Source organism: Poecilia reticulata, chromosome 21 (genome assembly GCF_904066995.2).
Source record: "Poecilia reticulata chromosome 21, P_reticulata-male-v2, whole genome shotgun sequence".
Lineage (NCBI taxonomy): Eukaryota > Metazoa > Chordata > Actinopteri > Cyprinodontiformes > Poeciliidae > Poecilia > Poecilia reticulata.
Window position 1 is genome coordinate 3,993,663 of NC_088850.1, and position 14,305 is coordinate 4,007,967.

At 37.0% G+C, this 14,305-nt stretch overlaps 1 protein-coding gene across 1 annotated transcript in view; it reads right to left on the bottom strand.

Annotated features, from left to right (window-relative positions):
- Positions 1-169: 169 nt before the first annotated feature.
- The window catches only part of man1a1 (mannosidase, alpha, class 1A, member 1), a 124,694-nt gene continuing 110,558 nt past the window's right edge, over positions 170-14,305 (bottom strand). The window contains exons 8-12 of the mRNA XM_008397245.3: positions 11,989-12,104; positions 8,419-8,638; positions 7,452-7,624; positions 6,432-6,547; positions 170-4,390 (exon numbers count right to left, since the gene is read on the bottom strand). Of these exons, the coding sequence (XP_008395467.2) occupies positions 4,264-4,390; positions 6,432-6,547; positions 7,452-7,624; positions 8,419-8,638; positions 11,989-12,104 (752 nt within the window). The 3' untranslated portion in view covers positions 170-4,263. The remainder of the gene's footprint in view (positions 4,391-6,431; positions 6,548-7,451; positions 7,625-8,418; positions 8,639-11,988; positions 12,105-14,305) is intronic.

Genomic DNA, 14,305 nt, shown 5'->3' on the forward strand with positions numbered 1-14,305 from the left:
GTGTAGAGATAATTAACCAATCAGAAGCTTGCAAAGGGATGACATCATCATCTGAGAATTCCAAATTCTATTTGCTGATAAAAACATAGGAATTTGTTAAAAATGTACAAAAATGTGCCACAAAACCTGTTGGATTTCAGTATTTTTCAGGTAAAAACAAGGGAAACAATTATTAGAAGATGTTTTATTCACAATAGAAGTGTAACAAATATAGTTTATTAAAAAGTCTGCTGCTCAATATCATTTTATTCCGCATCTTCAGAAGAAGAATCTTTATATAAATGCCAAACGGCTCGTCTGCCGCAATGCAATATGTACATTTCATATCAACAATAATTACATTTAACACAATAAATCAAATTTCCCCACATAATTAAAACACTGCATACAAATGTAAAGTAATCTGTGCAACGGAATGATTTTCAGCGAGTTTTTCTACATTTCTGAGGCTGTTTTCACACATTTGAAGCTCTGAAACTTCGGCTGTTTGGGCGACAGAAACACAAAACCATCAGACAAAAATAAAAACTGGTTTACGGAAATTATTTAAATCTGAAGGTGAAGATTCGGCCAGATTAAAGCTGCGGGAGACAAAAATAAAAACATTTTTAAAAGCTGCATCTCAGCCCTTTATAGAATCTAAAGCACATTAACTAAAACAGAATCTCATTTCCTGCAAATAAAAAAAAAAATACAACTTCTGATTTAAAAGATAAATTAAAACCTATGAAGCAGCATCTCATCTTTTTAAATCCTTAATTTCACCACAAATGAACTGAGAAAGCAGTTAAAAAAATCTAAACTAAACATTTTGACTTGATTTTTATGAGAAAATTTTGTATATAATGCAAATTCTTCATGTTAAAGCTGTAAAAAAAAAGAAAATTCTACTTTATGAAAGTAACTGATTAATACACAAATAAAAATCCACTGATTCCGAGTTGAATTACATCCAATAATTCAGCAGAAACTAAAACCAACATGAGCAAAACGTTTCTTCCTGAAACGGTTCAAGTTTTAGATTTCTTTCTTCCTCTGGTTTCTAGTTTCCTGTGTTTCGTTTCCACCTCTCGGTAAAATTCGTTCTGCAGCGTTTTGTGCTTTTTAAGACAAATAATGAAATAAAGAAAAATAATTTCACATTTGATGGTACATTCATTCGGCTCCATCTGATCCTTTGTTTTGTCGTCTTTATGGCAGATTGTAAAGCAGCTGTTTTGTTTACTGATTAACCCACAGCGCCCCCTGCAGTCGGCTCCCAGCACCTGCATCTCCTATGATCGACCAGAAATAAATGATCACAATCAGCTGTTAGTTTCAGACAAAAGACAGAAAAACTATCCAGAGAAAAATGATTAAAAAAGGCAAACAGAAGGAAAATATTTAATTTGAGATAAATTCATTAACTTATTTCCCTGTTGGAGGAAATAAAAGCTTTTTATTGAGATTTAATCCCCAAACTTTGGAAAAATACATTTAAAAAAATTCTAATTTTTGACACCGAAATGAAAAATGACTTTAAACTGATGTTTTATTTTTCTATTCAACCAAAACAGGAATTTAATTTAATCAGTTTCAGAAAAATAAAGTGAAATAATCCCATTAAAAACATTGAGAAATGTTTTTTCAGGTGAATTTTACTGTTTTCTCAACTTTTTCAGAGGATAAAATCAAAAATCTTCCTCTGTCATCCTAAAAAAATATTTTTTCAGGTTTTCCAGCAAAAACTGTCTGCATTTGTGTGTTTTGGTAAAAATTTAACGATCAGATTGAATCTAATTGGTTTCAGTAATTTAAAATGATAAAATCTCATACATGCTATAAAACCGATGAGGAAAAAATGTATTGATTTGTTTTCAGTTGAATTTTACCGTTTTTATTTTACGTTTTCACAGAATAAAATCTACATTCTTCCTATGTAAACCTCAAAAATCATTAAAAAAATAAGTTCTCCAGCAACACTTCTCTGCTTTTTTCACTTTTTAGTGAAAATGTTTTGGTCAGAATTAAAAGGTTAAATCGATTCTAGTTGGTTTCAGCAACTTAAAGTGAAGAAATCTCATATGTGCTCTAAAGACAATGAGATTGATTCATTGATTTCAGTTTAATTTGACTGTTTTTGGTATTTCTTCAGGAAATAAAAATCAATAAATCCTTTTTCCTAAGCGTCCAGGAAAAACCTGCCTGCGTTTTTAAACTTTTTTTCTGTGTTTTGGCCAAAATGAAAAGGTCAGACAGATGTTTTTTTTTAAACCTCAGATAAATAATCTCCGGCGTCGACGCGACTCGCCGTCTGTCTGCTCTAAAACTCGGCTGATGAATTTGATCCGCCGCCTCCAACATCATCATCTGGCAAGACGAGAGAAAGATCTGCGAGCCTTGCACATTGTGATTGGTAATTACTTTATAATACAGCTAATTTCACAGTCTGCAGTCATTTGGACCAAGATTCAGGCAGCGCAGCAGCAATCTGCCACCACTAGGTGTCACTGCAGCCCAGGAAATTAAGACTTTTCACTCTGAAGAGGGAATAAAGCATCTGATCTCCTACTTCAGATGGATTTTCCTCAGAAAGGAGTGGTAATCCTTTTATTCGTGTCCACTTTTGGTTAAATCTTCATCTGAAGGATGGGAACATACTTAAAGCTGAGAGTCTTTGCTAAAAAATCCCTTCTTTGTGTTCATGTGAGCTAAAACTCCTGTTTTTACCAGCGAAGGCACTAGATTAAAGACTAAACTGGATGAAATCTGGCTCCGTCTCTGCGGTTCCGGGGGAAAAAAACAGATAAATTAAACGTGATGTAAACAACAACGTAAATGGTAAAAGCTGCGCTACGTCAGTATGGCTTCAATGTGACTGAAGGTGGAGCTTAGAGAGCAAAGTTGAGTTCCTGCATTTCCTCACAGAGGAGAGAAGATCCTGCAGCCTGCCTGGCGGAGAACAGAAGAAGAAGAGAGGAAGGTTACATCCACTCATCAATACCAACTTTAGCTACATTTAAATCTCCGCTCTGCAGAGCAGAAAGATTAAAAACCTCCTTTAATCACAGGGTCAGACATGTACAAAGACCAGCGAAGCCCGAGTGGCTGTTTGTTTACATCCGATACCAGATTTTGATCAAAACAAACAGGCTAATCGGGTTTGCTGGGATAATTCCCAGTGGGCTGGTCGTTTTATCATTTATTGTGAAAATTTCTCGACACTTTAAATGAGTCTTAAGGAACTAAAACGATCACTTAAAGTTCATTCAGATGAGTGGATGTGAACTCTGGAACAGCAGCGTAAATGTGCAGGGTCTCAGTGGAGGCACCGATTTCAAAATTTGGGCCGATATTGATATCCGATATCAATAGAATGGATATTTTCCCACATTTCTGACAATGAAAGAACAACCGATATCCCAGAATCCTCTGCATCATCTCCGTCACATCGGTTATTAATATCGGGCCAATTCCGATATTTCATGCATCCGAAAATAAAAAAAATAAAATAAAAAATAAAATAAAGCTCCCTGACAATTTAAACTGCTCCAAAATCCATCAAAAAGTAATTTTAGTTCACCGGTTTAAAAAAGTATTCAAGTCTGAGGTCATTAAACCTAAAATCAAACCAATTTTCACAGGAAAAAAAGGCAAAAACAATCAAGTTAGGAAGAAATATCAGTTTTTAAATCCCTGTCCTGGTCAAACTGATGGAAATGTGAGCAAACAGCTGGTCAAAGAAAACCAGCTGAATTTACTGGCAGATATGAACGAGGCATGATTTAGATAGATGAAAACATTAAAAAAGGAAATCCCAGTGTTTCTCCAACCAAACGGATCCTCAAGCAGCCAAAAGGAAACAGGAAGTGAGGCGGGAGTCTTTGCGCTCGCCGTGTCACTTCGTCGCCCCCGTCAGTCGGAGCTGAGGGGTTTTTGCGCCCAAACGTCTTTAATTCACAGAGCCGCCTGGTTTCACCCTCACAGAGAAAAAACAAGACAAACATCCTGATAAATAACGCGACCGGACGAAGAGCAGCCGATTATCTCTGCCGTTTCCCATCCAAGCAGGAAGTTCTCATGATTCCGGTTTTAAAAAGCTGCTCCGGATCCGGCCCAACCGGAGATCAGTGATTGCAAAAAGATTCAAAGTAAAACAAAAACAAATCAGATAAAACCAGAACAGATCCAGTTTATAAGAAAAAAAAAAAATCAAAATCCGACAAGGAGGAACCTGTCGCCAGCAGGAGGCTCAGATATACAGGGTCAGAGGTCACTGGGAGGCTACTCCACTTCGTTGGGCGCGTCTGTCTTGTCCTTCCTGATGACGGGCAGAGGGTGAGCCTCGGTGTTGAACACCCAGTGTTCGAACGGCAGGTGGTCGTCGTCAGAGAACAGCAGGTACAGATACCTGCAGGAAAACACAAATTTAAACCTTTTCAGATCATTTTCACTGCTGGGCTAACATCCGCTAAGTCAGTTAGCGCTTTAGCTAGCTTTGAAATCGTTTAGCGCATGAAACGTGAACCGTGTCACAGCAGATTTGATCCTGCTGATGGTCAAATATCCAGTTGACCTGTTACAGAAAAAAACATTAAAACTTAGCATTTAGCATTAGCATCCGCTAAACACCATGCTGTTGAAGTGACCTTGTGTTGCATCATAAAACCTCAGGGAATCCATCATTTTTCCTCCCCAACGTAACAAATTAAATGTTGGATTTTCTGTGTGAAATTATGCAGAAATGTGTCCAAACACAAAACCTGCAAACATGATCAGTAAAAACTCAAACAAGTGGAAAGGATTCGAGCTAAACGTGACGCTGCGGCTGGCAGGGAGACTTGAGACATTTGGTGTTTTTCACAGTTTCCGTCTAAACTATTTGGAGCCTTTTTTAATTATTTTTTTTAGATTTATGTAACAGACATTGTCTGGCTGACATTTCTGTAATTACTGAAGCTAAATTAAAAGCTTTTGTTTCGTCATTATTCCTGGAAGTTTCTGCAGATTTTAGATTTGTGTCTCTGGAGCTTCGATCAGAACCAAAAAGAGTTTAAATTCATTGTTATGATATTTATTACGCCTATTAATACTGTTTTGTGACAGTATTATATATCATGCAGCAGGGACAGATAAACTAAAAATGTTTAATTTAATACACTCGACTGCTCTGAGAGCAAAACACTAATTTCACAAAAAACAAAAATATTTATATATTTTCAGGCATTTAGCAAATAGAAATAATGTTGGTGATTTTAACCAACTGAAAACAAGAAAAGTTTAGTCTGATTTAACTTCAGACTAAGAAAATTTATGTTTTTATCTATGAATTTGTTTGATTTCAATTGTATTTTTCCAAATTTAGGATTTTAATGAAATGTTAGAGCCATTAAATTACGTTAAAGCAGGAAGCAGGGGAGTCAAACTCATTTTAAATTTTAGCTTCATTAAGATTACGAATGTTTTCAAAGGGCTGTTTGTGGTGATGAAACAAATTAAACTGTTAAAATACTAATATTAATGTCCCTGCATTCAATGAGTATTTCTCTAAATTAAATAATTTAACATATTTCCAGGATTTCACATTTATTTTTGTAATTTCTTGTGCACTGATTTTGTAGAGCAGATTTAGAAATATATGTTAAAAATGACATTTTGATACCTGCTACATTGATCATTATGAAGTAAAGCTGGGGAAACAGTGGAGTAAAAGTAAGAAATACTGCCCCCTGTAGGTGGGAGTTAGCATCACTTAAACCAAATGTATCGACTACATCAGTGTTTCCCAACCCTGGTCCTCGAGGCACACTGCCCTGCATGTTTTAGGTGTTACCTTGCTTTAGCACAGGTGACTTCAATTGACAAGTGTTTGCTAAACTGCAATCAGCTGAATCAGGCATATTAAAGCAGAGAAATATCTAAAACATGCAGGGCAGTGTGCCTCGAGGACCAGGGTTGGGAAACACTGGACTACATGATGTGTTGTGATGTTTTTATGATTTCATGATGTAAACCTGTTTGAACTGCCTTGTTGCTTAAATGTGCTGAACTAATTAATGTGCTGAACTAATTAATGTGCTGAACTAAACGTTCAGCACATGTTGAATGTTTTTAACCATTTTTGAAGAAAATTTGCAATAAAATCACAACTATAGACCAGCAAAAAACAACAAAAAATACTAGTATCTGTTTATTGTGTGCTAATTTCCACAATTGTGAAAAACTAGAGGAACTGATTGATGTAATTTAGCATCTGAGGGCCACAAGATTTGGCCCCCAGGTCTTGAGTTGAACACGTATCTTAGAGAGTGTGCATGTGTGTGTGTGTGTGTGTGTGTGAAGGAAATAACCGTGAGCCTGTGTCTGACGCTGAGCAGGAGAAAAAGGCAGCTTCAGTTTGTGTCAGCTCAGGCCTGCGGGGCCGAAGGGAACGCTGCTCGGTTTGGACTTACTTTAGCGTCTCGGCCAGGTAGAAGCTCTGCTGCACGTCGTCGTGGTTCGGAGACGAGGCGTAGACGTCCCGCACGCCGCTGTAGCCTCCTTCTAGTCGGCAGTGCTTCTCCAAGGCCTGGATGAGACGCAAACAGACAGAGTCTTCAGCTCATGTCCTTCATGTAGAAAGGGAGCTAAATGAGTTCATGTTTTATTTTAAAGGGGCAGTATTATGTGTTGCAGTACCATTTTATACCACAATCAAGTTACTATTTTAATTTCAGTTGTAAAAATGCTACATTTTAAAATTTGCCTCCGTCTCTTTAAGAAGCTCCTGCTCTTCCTGAAACTCCGCCTACAGGAAGTCGTCTCAGCATTGCTCCTCTAAGTCTGTCTTGGTAACAAATTGCGATAAACGATATTATTGTTTTGAGACCATTTTCAAGTAATACAATAACAAAGCACGTTCTCAAAGATTAATAAACAATGAATTCTGGTGACCATTTAACACCAGATCTGGAAGACATTTTAAATATCCAAAATAAATCAACTTACAAAAAATTAATTATGAAGTTTCTGTAAACAAAACTGTCCTCTAAAAAAAGGGGCCAGTTTAAACTCTTATCCAGTTTTTGGCAGAAAGAGAGAAAAGAAAAAAAAATCATGCAAATGAAAATTATTCAGCTTGTTTTAATTTATTATTTGATTAATTGATTGTTTATTGCAACAGGGCTCCTCCATTAACCCTTTAACAACGTTTTACCAGCGTTTCACTGAGAAGCAGCTCCTTTAACCAGCTCAGCAGTTTCACCAGGTGTTTGCTAATTGCTGCTGGCTAGTCTGAAGGAGCTCAGTAGGGGAGGAAACTTGGTTGCCATGGCGATTAAATGAAAGGATTCCTCAAATATGCATAAAGAATCGAAGCAACACTCGAGGTGTGTGTTTGATGAGGGAATAACATGATAAACATGATGTAAAGTTCAAACTGTTCCTTTAAATAAAACTACAACTAATGTACGAGTGAGATGAAGTTTGTTCACCTGGACAGCCTCCCAGCCCCACTCTCTGTACTTGGGGTCGTGGGTGAATCTCCACATGTACATGTAGGTCTCGATGACCTCCGGGCGCAGGATGAAATATTTCTCGTTCTGTCGGGTCGCGATGGCCTCGACGCCGCCGTCGAAGCGGAACGCCTCCGGACCGAGCTTCAGCGCTTCGGAGAAAGGAAACAACACAATTTAAGACTCAGATCGCAGCTTTTATTTACTTTATGTCAAGGATTTATATCGCCTGACAGCCAGTGTTAGTAGACTTTAGATTTATATGAAAGCTGCAGTAAAAACCTATCATTTATAATTTAGTTTATATGTGGGTGCAGAGAACAACACCATCATAAAACGGTTTTCATTTTGCTCATGGTCATAATCCTCCAGAAACTTATATTTATTATATTTATCTAAAAATATAATCATCATCATTATAATCCTTTTCCAATGTTTAATAAAGTAAAGAAAAAACAAAAACAATGATAAAAGAATGAAATTAATGCTAATAAAGACAATTTTAATGATAATAGCATAGGCATTGGAAATGCGACCAACAATTATCTGAACAAAAAATTCTTCAGTTTTTTCATTTAACCACTTTATCATTTTTATACAATATTAAAAGTACATTAAAGATGCAGGGAAACAAATTTCCAGTTAACAATTAATCGATTACTAAATCAGTTGATTATTTTAATAATTGATTAGTCACAATTAATCTGATTAATCGTTTCAATGGATTTGTTTCATGAAAGTAAAAATTCCCAGATGGAGGAATTTTAAAATAATTTAAAATAATTGAATCCGCGAGAATTTGATGATCAATTTATATATATATATAAAAAAAGGCACAACATGCTTTAAATCATAAATAACATCTTTACTATTTAGAGTTCATTCTGAAGTTATTATCATGAAATATTAAATTTCCAGGAGATTCACAGGCTGGTCTTGGAGTTACCTGTCCTGGCGTACGACTCGTGGCAGGTGCGAGCGATCTCCGCCGCCTGCTCCATCTGGTGGCCCGTCTTGTCACCGGGGGCCCCGTCGGCGCCCAGAGCGATCATGCCGCCGGCGAAACACGTCAGGTGGCCCATCTTGTGCTCCAGCAGCCCGCCCTTCCACTCGGCTATGTAGGTCAGCCCGCTGCTCGACTTCCTCATCAGGTTGGTTTCTATCGCCTGGAAGGAAGAAACAGAATCAAAAACCATGAATCCAACGTTGTTTCTATGATAGGGAGGCAATTTATCAATTATTTAGTTAATCTGAAGTTAATTGATCTCATCTATCGACTAATGATTAATTGATAAGCAGCAACTTTCTCCAAGAATGTTTATGAAAGGGATGCAAGTTTCCAACGATTTAGTTTATCTAAAGTTGATTAACTGTAAACGTTTAATTGATTAACGTCCTTTTAAAAAAAATAAAATAAAAAAATAAGACTTTTTTTTCTAGTATCAAAATGGTTGATCATCTTTCCATAACACAAAGAGCTAAATTTTCCATAATATGTTGAATTAAAATGATTAAATTCTAACATTATTTTCCATCAGTTGTGTTAAATACAACTGATAATGGCGGAAAATTGTGTTTTTCTCACATTAACTTAGATATAAAGTATAACAAACCAGGAACCTCTGATGTTGCTGAATTGAAAAATAAAATAATGTCAAACACGTAATTAACAGAAATATCGTCTCTTGCTCTTGAAGGAATGTTAAAACTTCGCTCTTTAAAGTGCACCAACTCAAATCAGCCCTTAAAATCAAATGTGCTTACTGGCGCCATGTTTTTTCCCATCGTGTTAATCTTCTCAGTTGTCCGCCCTGATTTCCATCAAACCCTCACTTTCGTAGCACATCCGTAATATTTGGTTGAGAAGTCGACGCTGCTCCACCACACAGTAATACTAAGGTGAAACTTCATCTACATTTCAAAACAGAACACAATAAAGTAGACTTTTCATCCCACAGCGGACTGTTTATACCGTTTCTCTTTCCCGCTCCGCCATTTTGTTTCTCTGTAGCAACGGCTCCGAATAAGAATGACCACCGGCGCCCTCTGCTGGATGGCGGCCAAACTACAACATAAGGTCTAAACCAGTGGTCCCCAAGCTACGGCCCGCGGGCCGGACCTGGCCCGCCGCCACATTTGGTCCGGCCCCCTGAACAATACCAGAGAGCATTCAGATTTTTTTTTCATATATTGTATTTTCCGGTTTATATGTGGATTTTTCTACATCCACCAGGGGGCTCTTTAGCAGGAAGTGTGTTCTGTAAACTGTGGGAGTTTTGTTTTGCATGCCATCTGTTGGATTTTTAGGGAACTGTTTGACTTTTATGTTATTTAATCAGTACGGTTGTTTGCTGGCAGTAGAGCAGATGAACACGTGTTTGTTATGAACGCTGCATTCCAGGTTTCCCTCAATGAAATATATACTAGTCAGTCCCAGTGACCGTTTCACTAACGGTTTATGCCCATGTGCTTTCTGGGTAAAAATCAATCGAGAAACGCCCCCCCCCCTCCCCCGTTGAACAGTTTCAACCTTCAAACCCCCCGTCAACAATTTCCGGCAGCGCAGGTGATAAACGTGCAACACTTCTTCTGTTACAAACTGACTCCGGCCCCCCCCAGAGAAGGGAAAAGTTATGTGGCCCTCACAGGAAAAAGTTTGGGGACCACTGGTCTAAACTGACTTATTAAAACACTAATTTTAATCTAAAAAACAATTGCTCGACAATTTATCATAAATTGATTACTTTTTTGGATCACTAGACAATAATTCTCCCAGATTTATAGTTATTGTCAATATTTTCGCTCTTGAACACACCACAGTGAGACAAAAGGACATCCAGCAGCTTTCTCCAGCTGAGACCCGTCGCCTTGTCACCACAACTTAACTTGATGATTTATTACAATGGAGGAAATAAATAATCCTCTGGGTTCAGGAGGATTTTTTTTCATTCCTGCAGATCATCTGTTCAGCATCTTCGACTCTGTGTGAGCCGCTTCGTGAGGCTATTTAAATAACCGGACTTTTGTAATGTCTGCAGATGAAAGTAAATACCACAGCATGACTGCTTTTTATTACCCACAGCTGACCTTGCTGTTGTTGTCCGCCATTATCCAGCATCATCTATAATGACTCAGAGGCTCCATGAGGGATTTAAACCCTGTGGAGTAAACGGCAACACTTCACCAGCTGTAAACAAACACCACGCTGTCTGCTTAGAGGGAACAAGTGGAAATTAGACGTCCACTCGCTGTGAGGTTTATGTAATACCACCAGGTTCTAAAAGTTTCATTTGGTTGGATCACATTCTGGGGATATGTCATCTCTAATTTCAGCTAAAGAACATTGACCACTATAGTTTTTTGTTGATTTTCCTATTTTTTGTTTTTTTGCACCAAAAAGAAACGTTACTACAGTAGATCCTAAAATTAAGCTAACATCCGCTTAAAACTGCCTATTTCAATAGTTCGAACACCACATATTCCTCAATATGTTAATATACATTATATTGCTTTCGACTTATCATCACTGGAGCACTGACCAACATATTTTACATCTATTGATTTTTATAATGGCACTTGACAAAATAGGATGTCAACTGGTGACTTAAGTCACCAGTTGACATCCTATTTTGTTTTTATGGCTTATTTTGTGCTTTTATAATGTGAAGCACTTTTAACTGCCTTCTTGCTGAAATGTGCTATACAAATAAAATTGATTGGATCTATGTTTCCATTTGCCAGGTCCAACTCTCATGTGGAAAAAAGAAAGAAAAAGCGAATTAGACGTGTCCATCTACTGGTTTGGAGCGAAACAACTGGGCTACGCAAAGTTAAATTTTCGTCAGATGGCAGTAAAAAAGCAAGAAGTAGAGGTTGCAAACTATCTACTAACTGCAGTGAAGCCCGTTACTTAGCAACCTCAGCGGAGTTCCAACCGTTACCTAGCAACCCAAGCAGAGCTCCAGCAAGTTTGGTCAGCTGGTTGCCCACTGTATGAGATGTACAATGGCTGCTGGAAAAGACAAGTGTTTTGCTGTTGACTTACCATGCAAAAACCATTTGTTGGCTCCACTTCTGCTTTTAAAAGATGTACGGTTGTATAATAGCACATTTGTTTGCAGCCACTTTCATGTGCGAGTGTAAACATCGACTTGTGGGGGCGTGGCCAGCAGTGGCTTATTTGGATTTAAAGTGACAGGAGGTCCTAAAACAGCTCAAAATCGAACTGAAATTCGATTATCTAGCAATGATTTTGAGCTAAAAATATAACAAACATGTTTTGCATCACAAGGAGAGCTAACATAACCTGTTCAAGGAAGCATAATAACTAAAGCAGGAGATCAGAAAAATCACCTTCCATTAAGTTTGGCATCTTAAAGTGAAGCCAAAGTTGTGGGTAAAGACATATTTAGTATTTCTGACCAACCTCTGAAGCTTTATTCAAGTCCCTGCCCTTGATTTAACTTGAGCAGTTAATCCAATAAAGACCCTCCTAGCATGTGTGTGTGTGCCTCACCTGCAGGGCATCGTAGTACATCTTCTTCCCTTCCTCGTCGGTCTTGTCGGACATAAGCCAGGCCTTGAGCAGATACTCATAGAAGCTGTCGCCCAGGCCACCCACAGACACGTGATCTGCAGCAAAGATTAGCGGAGGAACATGAATCAGCGGCGCGCGACTCCGGCGAGGCCGCTGCACAAACACCGCTACATTATTCTGGTGGCAGGCTGATCGAGTAGTTTTCTAGTTTTTGTCCCGCTGATAGTTGGCGAAGGCTCATCCATATGCATGCGTCATTAACGCAGTCCGGCCACGTTGTGAAGCGCAGAGATTAAATGTCAGCTGTGATCATCTTGAGGCGAAAAGAGAGGAGGATGATGATGATGAGGGTTTGGTTTATTTAAAAATAAAGAATCAGCAATGAACAGAAACCTAGAATAACATTTGTACACTGCAAAAACACAAAATCAGTAGTTTTGGTTTAGTTTCTAATATAAATACCTAAGTACACCTGAAATAAGAAAACTAACTTAAAAGTAACTATTCAGCAAGAAACAGGAGCTTATTTAAAGTAAATAATTCCTTTATATTGATGAAAAGGTTCAAAGTATTTAACTTAAAACACAAGATTTTTCCCAGTTTAGAGTTTCTAAAAACATTACATTGTTTTTATGGTAATATTATGACTTTGTTTTCAAAAAGTTGCTTTAATTTCAATGATCCCTTCTGTGAGTTGAACAGATTACTAATGCCAGGTTATGAGAACGTTTCTTTAATTATGAGAATATAGTCCTAATATTAGCAGAAAAAGACTCAATTTTACCAATAAAATGTCCTGAAATTACAAGTCATTTTAACATTTATTGTCATATTATTACAACTGTGTCTTACAACTATTCTTGTATATCATTCTTGCATTATTGTGACTTTATTCTCATAATTAAAAGTAAATATCTTAGCCTATTTTGCTATAGAGTTGATCTGAATTCAAAATCCAAATAAAACACATTCATAAAACAAGATGGCCGACATGGGTGGTTTGGAAACATGAGCTAAATCTTAAAAAACCTGATTAAATCCATTCATTTCTCAACACGACTCAAACCTTAAGGTGGAATATAAGAGTTTATAAGCGTCTCTCCTGACAAAATTCATAGCTTACAATTTATTAAGCAAACCCAGCCGCCATCATATACCATCAACCTGGATAAACAACTTTTATGCATTCATTCCTCTTTATGCTATCTAAACAGCAATTCTACTTTTATGCGTCACTTAATAAAATACTTGCCTGAAAACACCGTAATCAGCTTTGTGTCACGTAAATATGAACAATTATAACCGCTCATGTGTTTAAATGGTTGTTTTACTGAGCATTTCAGAGCCGTCTGCAGGAATTGATCCATATTTATCCGACTCAGACAGTTTCAGGCCTTTCATAAAAAGCTGCGCAGTAAAACTATACCTGACAGCGCTTCAATAAAAGCTGAGAGCATATCAGCGGGCATAAAAACAGAATAATAAAACCAGGAGAAGGGATTTTTACTTTAATGTCACATTCTTTTTTGGTGAAAAGCATAAGTTTCTCTTTTTTTTTTGGTTTTACAGAAGACAGTAAAAGTTAACAGCAAAGTGATGTGAATAACAGGTGAAATTGGATCAAGAATGCAGAACTTTTTATGGCTGTTAAATGTAAAACACTAAAAAGTAGAAAGTGGGTTTAAGGAGGTCAACTTGAAAGCATCTTTTCACCACTTTGTCTTCAGATGCGAGGCTGCAGCCGCTGCGGTTTCTGAATAATTCTTTAATAATTATTTTTATTAAGGTTTTGTAGATCAGTAGATTTAGTTCAGTTGCTTTCAGGTGTCAACAGCTAAATAATGTTTTAATCAGAGTTGGGTAGAAATCAGTTACATTTATTCCAGTACAAAGAAACTTTTTAGAAAAAATTTACTTTTAGGAGTATTTTTACATTTGACTTTTACTTGAGTCATTTTATTTTGAAGTATTTTTACTCTTACTTGAATAAAATTTCCTCACTTTTCTACCCACTGAATAAAAACAAACATGCTTTAACCACAAATCCACCAGACTCACACCTGCAGATTACAAGTTTTTTATTGAAATAAACTGATTTGAAAACATTTTCTTCTGCCTGATTTTATTTCTTGTTACTGATATTAATTATTATCATTTTGGTTCTTAAAATACCTAAACTTCCACATAACTTTATACGTTGGTCCATCTGATGATGTAATGATGTGATGATGTAAACTTTTAAAAAAACCTTTTTATTCTTACTTGAGTAAAAATATGTTGCAGTTGCATAATTTCT